Source organism: Homarus americanus, unplaced genomic scaffold, assembly GCF_018991925.1.
Source record: "Homarus americanus isolate GMGI-L3 unplaced genomic scaffold, GMGI_Hamer_2.0 scaffold1024, whole genome shotgun sequence".
NCBI lineage: Eukaryota > Metazoa > Arthropoda > Malacostraca > Decapoda > Nephropidae > Homarus > Homarus americanus.
Window position 1 is genome coordinate 2,761,689 of NW_024715228.1, and position 15,024 is coordinate 2,776,712.

The 15,024-nt window shown below is 40.9% G+C and overlaps 1 protein-coding gene across 1 annotated transcript in view; it reads left to right on the forward strand.

Annotated features, from left to right (window-relative positions):
- The window catches only part of LOC121855915 (obscurin-like), a 65,448-nt gene extending 58,104 nt beyond the window's left edge, over window positions 1-7,344 (forward strand). Inside the window, exons 7-8 of the mRNA XM_042351112.1 lie at window positions 5,018-5,154; window positions 6,917-7,344. Coding sequence (XP_042207046.1) covers window positions 5,018-5,154; window positions 6,917-7,143 — 364 coding nt within the window. The 3' untranslated portion in view covers window positions 7,144-7,344. The remainder of the gene's footprint in view (window positions 1-5,017; window positions 5,155-6,916) is intronic.
- The last annotated feature ends 7,680 nt before the right edge of the window (window positions 7,345-15,024 follow it).

A 15,024-nucleotide genomic window follows, 5' to 3' on the forward strand; every position in this document is an offset into this window, starting at 1 on the left:
CAGAGTAAACTTGATACAAAATACATGGTTTATAGGTTAGGTTGGTACCCGTGACACTTGTTTGGGTTATATTGGCACCCCTGACACCTGTTTGGGTTATATTGGCACCCCTGACACCTGTTTAGGTTATGATGTTGGCACCCCTAACACCTGTTTGTGGTTATGTTGGCACCCCTGACACCTGTTTGTGGTTATGTTGGCACCCCTGACACCTGTTTGGGTTATGTTGGCACCCCTGACACCTGTTTGTTGAAGATGTATAATGACCATAATGTGGCAACACTATTTTATGCATAATTCATTCTATTCTACTCTATTTTTTATTCACTTAAGTAAAGTAACAAAAGTCACATTTATATCGTCTAATATATTTTTTTACACAAATTTATTTCCAATGACGACAACAGCGATGATTAAAGCTTAGCTCCCTCGTCTGTGTCTCCATAAAGGGATATACTACCATCACAGAGAACTAGTTACCACATATCATATTTACATTTCATTCACGATGTTTACAATGACAACACCGTAGTAATTGTTGTGTTTTCGTTATGAAGGATGGAAGAAGTGTCAACCAATAAGGGTACAGTCACTCAAAAAACTATCTATACAAAATTGTGTTGAAAAGATGTGACAAAACGGACGAAGAATTTTGGCAACCCTATTGGGACAACAGGAGTCGCAGTGTTCATTCTGAAATTCATCGATCACCCCAAGTAGAGATATTTTTTGGGGTGACTGTACATACATTTACTCACCTGAATTGAACATCTAATGACAGGAAAGGTAAGAATGTGTGCTGACTCGGCATTGTTGAACTAACTAATACAATGTTTTGTGATTGACACGAGACAACAGAGTATTTTTTGATAAGGATAATCCAGTTTATTATTTTACACGAATGAAAGTCAGGCTATATAATCCACACCAATATTATATAAACTCGTATAAGCTATTGTACCTTTCCCAACCAATCTATTATTAAGTTCTTTTATACACTATTATACTTGCATAAAGATGTATGAAATAATATACCAAACAAGACTCAAATTACATGATGAAATACAGGGACCTACAAAATAATATTGTCAGTCAGTGTGTCTTTCCTAGGCAAGTAACTATCACAGTCTTTTACACTCTAGCAAACAAAATACTTCCATCAACACATACACACAGGTCAGTGGGAGGTGTTTTTTTTAATAGCTGACGGCAGTTTGTTATATTGTGGATGGTTGATTGTTTATCTATAGGTGTGTGTGTGTGTGTGTGTGTGTGTGTTTAATGTCACCGTGAACGTATGATCATGTGCGTGTGAACGTGTTTTGTATACAAGTGTGGGGTAACATCCCCTGCTGGACATAATAATTGTAGAATTAAAACTCATTCTCGTGTTTAAAAGCCAACCAGTTGTTTTATACTAAATGTGAATTTCTCTTCACTGTTTGCATACATATGAAGCCTAATGTGTTTTTGTCCGTGAGTGTGTCTGGTTATGTGTTCAGGATTTCTTTTAGTGTGTGTACTGCATGTGTGTGTTTTAGTGTGTGTATACCTTTATATGTTCATTTGTGTGTGTGTGTGTGTGTGTGTGTGTGTGTGTGTGTACATGTTCATATTTTTTGTGTGCATGTGTCACTGCAACTGCAACGCCACTTATAAGCTACACAGACTGGCGGCCTCGAAGTTCCTAACCGACAACTTCGCTGGGTCCATCCCTCCACCATACAAACCAGCCAAGTCAACGCTTACCCCCGAACACGTTAGCATGGATTAAGTTGTTGTTCTTTCATTAGTATAAGTTTTTGTCCACTTATTACTGTGTTTTCATTACCTCAGATACATACACTGATCACCACCAGAGTCATTATCATAAAGTTATCCTGGAAGTCACAAGAAGAGTCTAACTTGCCTGAACATTAGATTTATTCACGTTCACTAGAAATCCAAACCGTGACACACGCACACACACACACACACACACACACACACACACACACACACACACACAAACTCCGATACCCTCATCGGCGGCGTGAGGGAAGGGAAGGGGGAGACTTTACTACAGACAGTGACGGGAACACAGGCGACCACAAAGATGGTGTAAGGATAAGGAGTGGGTCCGACGTCCGCGTGAACGAGTGAGGGCATCACGTTGACTCACTGATAAGGGAGAGACACTGACGTCCTCAAAGATGGAGGGGAAGAGTAACGTTCCTTTAAACCTGTTGTGGGATGCGAAGGATTCCAGACTTACAGTAGCTGATGAATAAAACGATAATCAATAAATATGATAACTTAGACGTACAGTACCTGAGATATGGTGTGCTAATGTCCCTTGAAGAGCTGCTTTAACTTCCACTTACCTGGAAAAAGAAAAGAAATAATACAGATGAGATTACCTGCCATCTGTCCCACACAAACACCTACGAGTATATGATTAGTAACACTTGCAAGAACAACTTATAATAATGTACCTGGGGTTGGGGGGGGGGGGCTGTGTGCACGAAAACTACCCAATATCACTTATTTTTTGTTTTGTGAAAGGAACATCTAAACTAAAGGAACATCTAAACTACAAAATAAGAAAATGAAGGGTGGACATTCCGTAACCCGGCAATAAGGGAGAAATTCAAGATGGCCGCCACAACATTGCGATACAGTATATGTTTTTGTTCATATCTCCGCTTCTACTCATCATAGGAACATGTTTTGGGTGTCAATATAGAGGTTTTCGTGGGAAAGGATTCCAAATATACCAACTAAATTTATGTAAGATCACTGTAAATAAAGTTTCCTAGATATGACTGCCAATATGGTGTCTTTTATGGTGATGAAATGTAAGATACTGTACTGTGTGGTATATCACAAAAGCTTTATTTAAATTAGTTTTAAAAGAAAAGAACAAATTTAAAACAATGTTTCCAGAATAACAACAACAGTACTGTATTTATTATACACAGAGTAATAATTGCTCAGTATAATCCGCCATGTGTTTGTAAAATATTTGGTCTGAAACATAATTTCATGAACAATTTATGTCTTGTTTATACAATAGCAATAAATAAACAACTGAAAATGTTACTTATTACTACTGTGAGTACCATGTACAGTACAAGTACCGATGTGGGTACAACATAGCTAGCAGTAGAGGTATCGGTACAGGTACACTTACCGCGTCTTATGTTCTAAAACCCATAGGAAGAATTTAGGTAAAGTTTCCCGTCAATGTCGATGAAGCTTCGAGGCTCGAGTCTGAACCACCAAAATTAGTCTCTTTGTTTACCAACAGATGACGCTCATACCTGTACTATTATTACAGAATAATATTAAGAGAGAAGTTTAACACTTCTCAAAGTGTGCTTGTCGTTATTCAGTAAATTATTTGTCATTCATCACACAGTATCTAGTCTATTTTGCCTGACCATAAGATTTGTAGATTTACGAACTGAAACTACTGTTTGTCTGATACGCGGAGCACCTACGGGAAGTGATAGCTCATAACGGTGGCTGGACAATATTATTCATTTCATGGAATTTAAAACGAAATTATAATTTGTATCAATTTTTATTCCCCAAACACAACTGTCTAATTCTTGATCAGCAACCTGCCACGTCCCAGATACAAACGTAATATAGACCTCAGTATATGATAACAATTGTATCATCATGAAATCTCTATAAAATTTTAATTCGCAATTCTACAAACTATATAGTGAGGCAACATATGAGATAATTATCAAGTGGACGAGGGGTTCTATTGCCTGCAAGTCCCTTGATTTTAAACTTTATTTCGGTGTTAAACCAATGTAATTTACATATCAGTAACATGGCAGATCCCATGTAGATATTGTGAACAACATGAGTAGGGTTGTCGCCCGCTGGGGTGTAATAAATGAATTAATTAATGATAATAATAATGAACAACATGAGTAGGAATATTGTGACACTCAGTAAGAAACTTCCTAATGGTGAACTGTCCATTTCATGTATATTTCAGAGTTATTGTAATTATGAGCCAGTGGCTTCTACCCAGCACGATACATACATCAATGAACTTCTTTTAATACTGAAGTATCTACAGTAGTATGCCATACGAGGACGACTCCCTACCTCCATCTCTAGCTGCTACTGATACGGCGAGCAGGCGTACCAGCTTATGTTTTCACTGGGGATCATATCAAAGCGTTTCAAATTGTAGCTCTAAGTACAGCTAGAGAGACAGTGAGATAATCTGACAGAGAGACACGGACTAAAGGATACAGGGACAGAGAGATACACATACAGAGACACGTGTGGATAGACTCTCCCAGTTCTCATGACTGAAGACGTAGCCAGGTGGGGTCATTTTATCTATAATTTAATTGCTGTTTGACGTAGCTTAAATGAGGTTGTTAAGATGCGGTGTAACAACCCTAGTTAGAGGAAGCTTTAGCACACGAATCACAGTGAATCACGGTCTTGATCCTCACACGAGAGCAGCCGCATTGTTGTTCTCGCTTTTGCAGGTAAAGTGAATTACAGTAATTAAGGTGTTCTTGTCGTTAGTACACAACAGAGAGAGGGGGAAAGGGACCCTGTCAGGGTGGCTACAGCTCTATTGTTCCGTGTTGAGCTACAAATAGTGTTTTTCACTACTGGTTTTGTCCTGCAGGGAAGGGGGGGGGGGAGGGGGGGTAGAGAGAGGATTGTTCAGTTAGATATAGCTATGATTCACCCTCAGAGGCAGCTGTAACACCTGCAACAACTCTCACACTGATCAGAAAAGGGAGTTTGGTGTAAGCTTTTTCTCGCTAGAATTCTGTCATTTCATCTTCCTGTTTCTTCTACCGCCTGAGCAGGGTCTTGATTTTTCTCCCATCCACTGCATGAAAGACGACGCATCCTTCAGTGTTCCTGTATCCGTCGTGTGGCCGCCGGCAGAGTTTGGCAGTGGGTTCTCCCCATCACAGTTTCTTCTACCTTCCTACCACTACCACCTCCTGAATCTCACCATTTGTTTCGTCGTCTTCCTCCACAGTGTGAAGGGCGACGCGGCCTCGGGGTTCATCGCTAGCCGCCTCTATGTGGCCAATGCTGCTCCCACAGACTCCGGCCGCTACTCCTGCTGGTACGCCAACTACACCAGCGACACCGTCACCGTCCATGTTATAGCGGGTGAGTGTATTACGCCTCCGGGTACACCTATAGTATACTGAATACACCTATAGTAATACTGCCTCCACCTACAGTACACCGGTTACACCTCCGATACACATGCTTACCCTATAAACACCTATACACAGAGTCGATACATCACTATACCTCTAATACACAACTTACACATCCCTCAAACCTACGGAACACGCTAGTTACACCCACACACAGTTACCACAAGTTGACAAGTGTTGATGTAAATATCATATGAGAAGTAGATTGTCAGAAAGGATGACTCACTAGGCAGAATAAAAACAAACAGTGAAGGGATAATCTGACACAAGCTCTGACAGTCTCCACGCTTGGTAGGCAAATACTGATATCAAAAGAGGATATTATACTCAGAGATGTAGAGTCTACTTTCCTTGACTGATGACAGAGTATGCTAGATATACTACGGCGAAACTCGACTATAACGTAAGCTAAATTGCTTTTGTATACATAATATACATAGAATATATCAAGAGGGGGACTCGGAAGATATAACGCATAAAACAACGATAAAATATACTGCACATATCATGGGGAAAGTGAGGAATAACACATAGCATATTGCTGGAGTATATCGCACACATTTATCATCTAGCTGGGGTATATTTGCATAACAAACTGCCAGAGTATAACTGTGTATATTACGTGGTGAGGAAAGGGGTTGTAACTACTTGAGTATGCCGGACCTGTTAGTGGCAGGCGAGGGAGGGGAGAAGAGAAGGAGGGAAGGAGGGGAGAAGAGAAGGAGGGAAGAAGTTAGGGAGTGAGGGAGGGAGGGAGTTGGCTGACCTAGGTTATAATGAAGTAAGCAGAAGGTGTACCAACGGGGGTTGAAAGTTGCTGTTTACTGTATAAGTTTATGTTGCAGCTGTTGCACGATTGTTGAAGTAGTTAGGGCGGACGGAAGCACTACGGAACTGTTGCTTTAACTCGGGAACTTGTGGTCGAACACATCCGCCCGCGCTATAACAGGCAAGTTGACTGCTCCGGCAAGCTGTATCCTGACGCAATACTTGTGGTAATGTTGCAGGATTACAACACAAATAACACATTAGTAAAACTGTTAGCACATGATTGTGTCGTGTATTTGAACCCCCAATCTAACCTTAAGCAGGGTGTCAAAACTGAGGAATTGGTGTAAGATCAGATTTTGAACGCCTTAGCTTGGCATAGATGATATCTCAAAAAAAAAAAAATAAGTACACACTCTGCATTATAAATAGTCGTGGAGATCGTGGGAAAATGTGTACTACAAGAGCAACATTGTCCTCACTTATGGGAGACCTCGTACACATCAACACGTGAGGGCAATGTTGAAGTTTTAACACAAACATTTACACGATCTACACGAAAATCTCTTAAAGCAGTGTATATACATTTTTCTGAGACACCTTGATTATAGTGAGAGTTGAGACGAGAGTTAGGTGGCATTATTCTGTAAGTACACACTTTACTGTTGTAGTTATGAAGACCTTGATGTTATGTTAATTGTCGTCATGAAGAGTATTATCATGTCTTGGTGTGGGTGTCTAGTCAGCCTCTCTCTCTCTCTCTCTCTCTCTCTCTCTCTCTCTCTCTCTCTCTCTCTCTCTCTCTCTCTCTCTCTCTCTCTCTCTCTCTCTCCCTCTCTCTCTCTAAACTAATGACCATACCAGGAGTAGTAACAAGATGTAGTGAGTCTTTAGGTGTGATGAGTCTTGTTTATGCCTCTTTCTCCCCGCCCCCCCGTCAGGTGAGAACTCGGCGTTCATGCAGCATGACGCCCTGCCTGAGACACCTACTGCTGCAGCTGGAGGAGGTGCCGCCGCGCCCCTTCAGGTGTTGTGGTGGTGGCCCCTCCTAATAGTGGTCACCTTGGCCACCTGTGACTTCTTCCACACTCTGCTCACCTGGGTCGACTCCACCACCTCTTACTGCCGCCTCCACCACCACCCACTCCTCCACACTAGTACCACTTGATCTCTCCACCACCCCTCCCCCCTCTCCCCATGTAAACAACTGCTACCGCTCCGTTAATAGAGTTTTATAACTTTACACGTACGCAAGGTATATGTAAATAAATTATATATATGATATGTCCCCTGAAGTGTTGGGTCCAAGTGGATTCAAAATGTTGTCTAAATTTTCTATATAATATATACTGTATATGATTCGATAATATTGTGTGTTTTATTTTCACTGATGATGATGATGATGATGATGATGATGATGATGATGATGATGATGATGATGATGATGATGCGGATGATGATAATGATGACGATGATGATGATGATGATGGTAATGACCGAGAGGTGAGTGTGTGGTGTCAGTGAGGGGGTGATGATACGTATGAGTGTAATGCCATTGAGTGTATGATGCCATTGCGTGTGTGATGTCATTGAGTGTGTGATGATATGTGTGTGTAATGCCATTGAGTGTATGATGCCATTGAGTGCGTGATGTTAGTGAGTGTGTGATGATATGTGTGTGTAATGCCATTCAGTGTATGATGTCATTGAGTGTGTGATGTCATTGAGTGTGTGATATGTGAGAGTGTGCATTGCCATTGAGTGTGTAATGCCACTGAGTGTGTGTGATGTCAGTGAGTGTGTGAGTAACAGATCCTACGCCATTATACCATCGTCCAATACCCACAAGAAATAGTATTAACCCATGTAAGAGAAAGTTAAGACGCCAGTGAATGGATGTGAGAATTTTGTGGCTCAAGAAACGAAGACTTTAAGAAACAGCGACGGACTGAGGAAGCATAAATGACTTAGTGAGGATCTCCACCAAGGGAACCGTCTAGACCGAGTGGGCGGCGGAGACCTGAAGACTCGCCAGACGCTCAAATATAAACAGAGTTGCGGCTGGATTGGTTACTGTTATTTTTTTTGGAGAATTATTACTTTTTTCTAGTTTTAAAGAAATAAAGTATAATTTTATGTGTATTTTGATTTTGTGAGGCTTTTTCTCCACCCCCCACAACGCAGTGAGTTAGCGAGTATAAATAGTATATACCTGTACTGTATAACATGGTCCCTCCCTTCACTGCCATATGTTTTTTACCTCCCGTGACAGTTGTGTTTTGGTGTGACGTCACCTGCCACACCACAGCCACGAGATAGCAAGATATTCATAAGGTTTATATCACAAACTTTGACCAAGAAAACGGAGTGGATAATCCGCTTCCTCAGTATTTTTCTTTTATTAATCACAGTAAAATAGAAGTCTTCTTGCGTTAGTGGTATTAGAAAAAAAAAAATCCATCCAATATTTTCGTTAGACCTCACTGGCAGACTTGACATAAAATTTCAAACCAAACAACTGAAACTTCTTAACAAAAATTAACTATTTCTGAAAACATTTATAATCCCACAAAAGTCATTATTTTTGTCTTTATCTTACACGGAGGAAATAAAAATATATACTGTATCTTTGGACGGTATATTTTGATGCACAGTCGAAGTTTGTTTGTTTATATACTTTTTTACCCGGGAAAACTTCGAAGTCGGGTTTATTTTCCCGCGTAAAAAACTAAAACAAAAGTTCTAATAGGGTGTTCAAGTTGGTCATTCACTGGGGCAGAAGGAAATATATATAGAGGCAGTAGAAAATGGAGTAGAAATTGAAGGAAGGCATTAATCTCTCTCTCTCTCTCTCTCTCTCTCTCTCTCTCTCTTTATTCTACGTCTCTAACTCTCTCTCTCTCTCTTTGGTTGTGAAGATAGTAATCTTTATCTTATTCTAATCTACGTGTCTCTTTCTCTCTGTCTTCTCTGTTTGTCTCTTTGATTGTATCCCTCACCCCTTCTTCTCTCCAATAACCTTATGTTATCACACAAGCACGTCCCCCCACACACAAGCCCCCCCACAAACAAGCCCCCACACACAAGCCCCCACACACAAGCCCCCACACAACACCCCCACAAACAAGCTCCCCCACACACAAGCCCCCACAATGTGTTTTTCTCCCCCCACACACATATGCCCACACACACACACACAAGCCCCCCACACACAAGCCCCCAGACACATATGCCCACAACACACACACACACAAGCCCCCACACAAGCTCCCACATATGCCTCCCACACAATGCACCTCAACAACACACACACAAGCCCCCACACACACAAGCCCCACATATGCCTCCCATACACACGTGCACCTCAACACACACACAAGCCCCCACACACACAAGCCCCCACATATGCCTCCCACACACACGTGCCCCCAACACACACAAGCCCCTGACACACACCAAATCTCACGAACACGTCCCTCCCCCACACACACACACACACACACACACACACCCAACTGGAGCCCAAGATTTCTTCCAAGCTTATTCTCTGCCCTGAATACAGCATGAGACGTCAAGGATGGGCGAGGTGTGTAGGACTGAGGGAGGTAGACATTTGTTGGGGCCCTGACCAACGCCTCATACAAGATGCAGGTCGGGAGGAAGAGATCAGAGTACCTCGTCTTGCAACTCCTCTCCTGCTGTTGTTGTTATTGTTGTTGTTGTTGTTGCTGTTGCTGGTGTTGTTGTTGTTGGTGTTGTTGTTGGTGTTTATGTTGGTGTTGTTGCTGTTGTTGCTGTTGTTGTTGGTGCTGTTTGTTGTTGTTGTTGTTGTTGTTGTTGTTGTTGTTGCTGATGATGCTGTTGTTGCTGGTGTTGTTGCTGTTGTTGTTGTTTTTGTTATTGTTGTTGTTGCTCACCGACGCGACAAAATACGATGATAAACCACATTTTATCATTAATAACAATATAACTTGTAAAATTCGCCTTCCGGGTAGTGTAGGATTATCCCGGACACCGTTGGTAAAGTCCTCACTAGAATATTCTCCTGACGTGAATACCCAGAGAGATTTCCATTCTCTCTAACACTCGGTTCCAGAAGGTACTAATGGATTTACTGTGAGATTCAAACATTTGTACAACAATCTCGGGATTACAACCTGGGTTTAACTACAGAGGGAAAACGAGGAAATGGATTTACACTGCTAGTTCCTCAGTCACTTAGTTCAGTCTTGTATAATGGAGTTGCGAGCTGCTTCAGCCTTCATCACGTAAACGAGGTAGTTAATGACCCGGATGACACGAATACTATTACATTATACACAATGAACGTAATGGTGGGTTAAGACCCTGAAACATAGATCACAACGGCCACCTGTGATGACATCTTAGAGTACTGACCAAGATGTTTGTGTTTGCTTCATGTCTCGTGACTCTTTGTGAGGTAAGTCATCTGAGACGTAAGTACAGAGAGACGGACAAACATGGGTGATATTAACTCCATTTCACACGCCTGGCGGGGTATAATAGAGCCTCACACTGACACGTAATCCTACTCAGAATAATCCTTTGGTGTCTGGCCGAAATATATAATTAATCTTTATATATATGAATGGACTCAGTTCTTTGACAAGATATGAGGCACAGATGTGATGTGGTGTTATATATAGAGGATATATTTTATATTTCTTTATACGGCGTATCATGTATTCTATATGTAAAGATAATTAGCATATATATCTACGATCAAACAGCATATTCATGGTATGTATGTATGTATGTATGTTTACATATGGACTGAAAAATTCACAAATATCTACAAACTCACAGAATTTGAAGCCTCGTTAATGGACGTGTTCGTACACAGACAGGTATACAATAACATAAATGTGAAACACACACACACACACACACACACACACACACACACACACACACACACACACACACCACAGAGCGGAATATGCTCCATTATCACACACTATTTTTACCACAGTTGCTGCCTTCACATATAAGCGAGTGTAGTGGTGTGTTGTGGTGGTAGTGGTATTGGTGCTAGTGATGTGGTTGGTGGTATGGTGGTAGTAGTGGTGGTAATAGTGGTGGTAGTAGTGGTGGCAGTAGTAGTGGTGGTGGTGTGGTTGGTGGGGTGGTTGTGTGGTTGGTGGTGTGGTGGTGTGGTTGGTGGTGTGCTGGTAGTATTGGTGGTGGTGGTGGTGGTGTGTTGGTGTAGTAGTGGTGGTGGTGTTTGGTAGTATTTTGGTAGTAGTAATGATGTTGTTGAAGTGGTAATGGCGAAGGTAAGGTCTGGTCTGGTCTGGTCTGGTCTGTATAGCGTCAGGGACAGAGTGACTCGTAAACAATATTTCGTTAACTTCACATTTACTGAACGCACAAAGGGACTTTTTCTTTTCTCTGTCTCTCCTGATCTTAATTTATACCCTTTTTTACTTTTGTCCTTTGTGTTAGTTTTCGTTTTTTTTTTAATTTTGTTTCGTTTTAAATTTTTTCAACCCCCCTCCTCTCTCTGTCTCTCTCTCTACTTTTCCTCCCAACAGGTCTTGGGCTTAAATTACCCGTCATTAGTCACCTGGATCAGTTACCTGTTGTTAATGACTTGAAGATATCCTTGTCATTAGTTACCTTGGAAAAGTAGCTGTTGTTAGTTACCTGGAGAAGTACCTGTCTCTAGCTACCTGGAGAAGTACCTGTCTCTGGCTAACTGGAAAGGTAAGTATTTATCTACCTGGAGAACTACCTGTCTCAAGTTACCTCACCCTCCCTCCTGTCTTGTAAGGTGTAACAACTTGGGCCAAATAAGTTCCTTAAGGTCAGACTCACCATCTTCACTCAGGAGGTAGAGGGTGATAAAGAACACCTCCCTGACCTTATGAGATATTAATAGACAGTCTAAGATTAACTCGATCACACACAGAATAATTTATGATGACATCACCTTATTTCGTCTGATGATTTAACACTATAACGCTAAGCTAAAGTAAATTACCCTAACCTACAATAGATTAAGTTAACTAAATTAACCTAACCTAATTTAATCTAACCTAAAATAAATATACATAGCCTAAAGTAACCTAAACTAACCAAACCTAAATTAACCTAACCTAACCTACCTTAACCTAACCTAACCCCTAATGTAGCGGGAAAAAAATGAATCGACAGGTAAAAAATAAACTAGGGTGCCTAATCTCCACATGATCTATTATATATATATATGAAGAGAAAGAGTCATATATATGATCATAGCTATATATTAATACATTAAAAACCTATATAAAAAATAAATCACATACTCTGCATTCAAAGTTATCGTATTAACAATTATGAATATTTTGCCGCAGTGTATTATTTAAAGGTCAAATAACACCGATATATTATAACGTATTCGGACAACGGTCACAAAAGTGCATTGTTCCCCCCCCACCCGTCGTGTGTGTGTGTGTGTGTGTGTGTGTGTGTGTGTGTGTGTGTGTGTGTGTGTGTGTGTGTGTGTGTGTGTGTGTGTGTGTGTGTGTGTGTGTGTGTGTGACTCCATTATGATGTTTCCTGTTGGATGCTGAAGTAGAAGACTCGACCTTTCAGCAGATCATAAGTCGAGTGTAAATATGTTAAGTGCGGGTTACTTAGATGTACTTACGGTCCACAGCTTCTTATTACTAGAGGTGAAGTGATGATGTGTTTGTGTATGTTGTTGGTGTCGCTGTTTGTTTTTTCTGTTTGTGTAATTGTTTTTGAGTTGGTGTGTATTTTTTTTTCTTCAAGTAACTGAATTAAACAATAAAGAGAGAGAGAGAGAGAGAGAGAGAGAGAGAGAGAGAGAGAGAGAGAGAGAGAGAGAGAGAGTACAAAGAATCATAAAAAAAATGACCTTGTGGGGACTTCCTATAACGTTTCAGGTGTTGGATGCTGAAAGAGAGGACGTCGACCACCCCTGAAACAGGTGATTATTATTAGTTTTTCCCCACCTGAATTCTTGATGCTGAAATCGAAAAAACTTTACAGACGATAAGAAGAAAATAATCCCCATGTTAAAGACGATACTGGAAAAAAAAGGAAGACAAAAAGGGAAGGCAAATAAACAAAATAAAATAGAGGAAGACAAATAAACTCAAGGAAGAAAATAAATAAAAGGAAAACAAAAAAAGGGAAGGCAAATAAACAAAATAAAAGAGAGGAAGACAAATAAACTCAAGGAAGAAAATAAATAAAAGGAAAACACAAAAAAGGAAAATAAATAAACAAAATAAAGGAGAGGAAGACAAATAAACTTAAGGAAGAAAATAAATAAAAGGAAAACAAAAAAAGGAAGATAAATAAACGCAAGGAAGCCAAAATAAAAAATAACAACAAATAAACATAATAGACAAAAGGAAGACAAAATAGACAAATGAAACGAAGTAAATTAACAAGATGAAGTCAAGATAAACAAAACGACGACAACTAAATAAAAGACAAAAAAACACAATAAAAGGAGAACAAAATATGCAAATAAAAATAAATAAATAAACAAAGGAAATGAAATAAACAAAAAAGAAGACAAATACATTAAAGGAAGGAAGACAAATAAACAGACTAAACGAAGAGATATCAACAAAAGGATGAAAATTAAACAAAAGGAAAAGATAAAACCAAAAGGTAGACAAATTAAAAAAAAAGAAGAAAACTGCATTAGAGCAAGACGCTTCCTACAACAGAGAAGACAAGACTATCATCACCCGGACGTAAACACCTGGCCAGACACGGAGAAGGAGCAGCTAAAACGTCACCAGACTCCCGGAATAACGAGACGGCTTTAAATTACAACACAAACTGTCTGGAGGAGAAGTTTGGTTATGCAGTGTGTCTCGAGTTGACCACATCTCCCCCTCCCCTTCCCCTTCCTCCCTCACCACCTCCTCCAACAATACTACCACCACCACCAACAACACTACCACCACCACCACCACCACCACCACCACCACCACCACACGTATTAAGAACGGTGAGGTAAAGCGATGTTCAATTGTTTCAAAGTTTACTCATTCCAAACAATCAGGAAACAGTCCACGATGCACAGACAGTCAAGTGCTTTGTATGTGGTGTGGAATATCATCTATTGAACCGAGAACCTTAAGCTTGCAAAAATTGTCTCTATCTGAAGGTTCCAGTTGAGAGGAAACCAAAAATACTGGAACATAAATACCACGAACTAACTTATAGTAATGTAGAGTTTCCCGCAGCCTAAGACCACACGACACAACACGAACCCTTGTAAGTACAGTATAACAACGTTCCCTCCTTCTCCTCCTCCCACCTCACCCTCCTTCCTCTTCCACCCACCCCCTCCCCCACCCTCCTCCTCCTCCCATAATAACATCCAAACATCACCAAGGTTCCACAAATACCACATTCTCGCCTCTCAGACTGATAGCACAGTGCCCGCCAGAGTGATAAGGGCAACTGCAACTCATAAACAAATGCCAACAGTAATGTAACCTCTGTACACACACACACACACACACACACACACACACACACACACACACACACACACACACACACACACACACACACACACACACTTGAGGAAATTGTTTATGTGTGTGTGTGTAATTCACTGTCTGTCTGTCTGTGTGTCTACTTGTCTCTCTTTTCGCTGTTTTTCTCTTTTCTTACTGCTTGCTTTTTCTTCCTCTCTTTATTGTATGTCTGTCTCTGTTTATTCTCTCTGTCTATTTTTACTATTAACCAATTTTTTTTTCTCTCTCTCTCTCTCTCTCTCTCTCTCTCTCTCTCTCTCACCTGCCAGTAACAGCTAGACTGTTCTGCCAAGGAAGTGAACCACCCTCTACCCACCCAACCTAGCCACCCACCTCCCCACTCACTCACCCACCCACCCCCCACTCACACACCCACCCACCCACCCACCCACTCACCCATCCAGCCAGTCTGCTCGTGAACTCCTGCACCAGCTCAACCTGTACCTTACCTGCTCTCAAGTGTGCATTACCAACAACACCTCCTCCAAGAGAGCTTAGGGAGAGAGAGAGAGAGA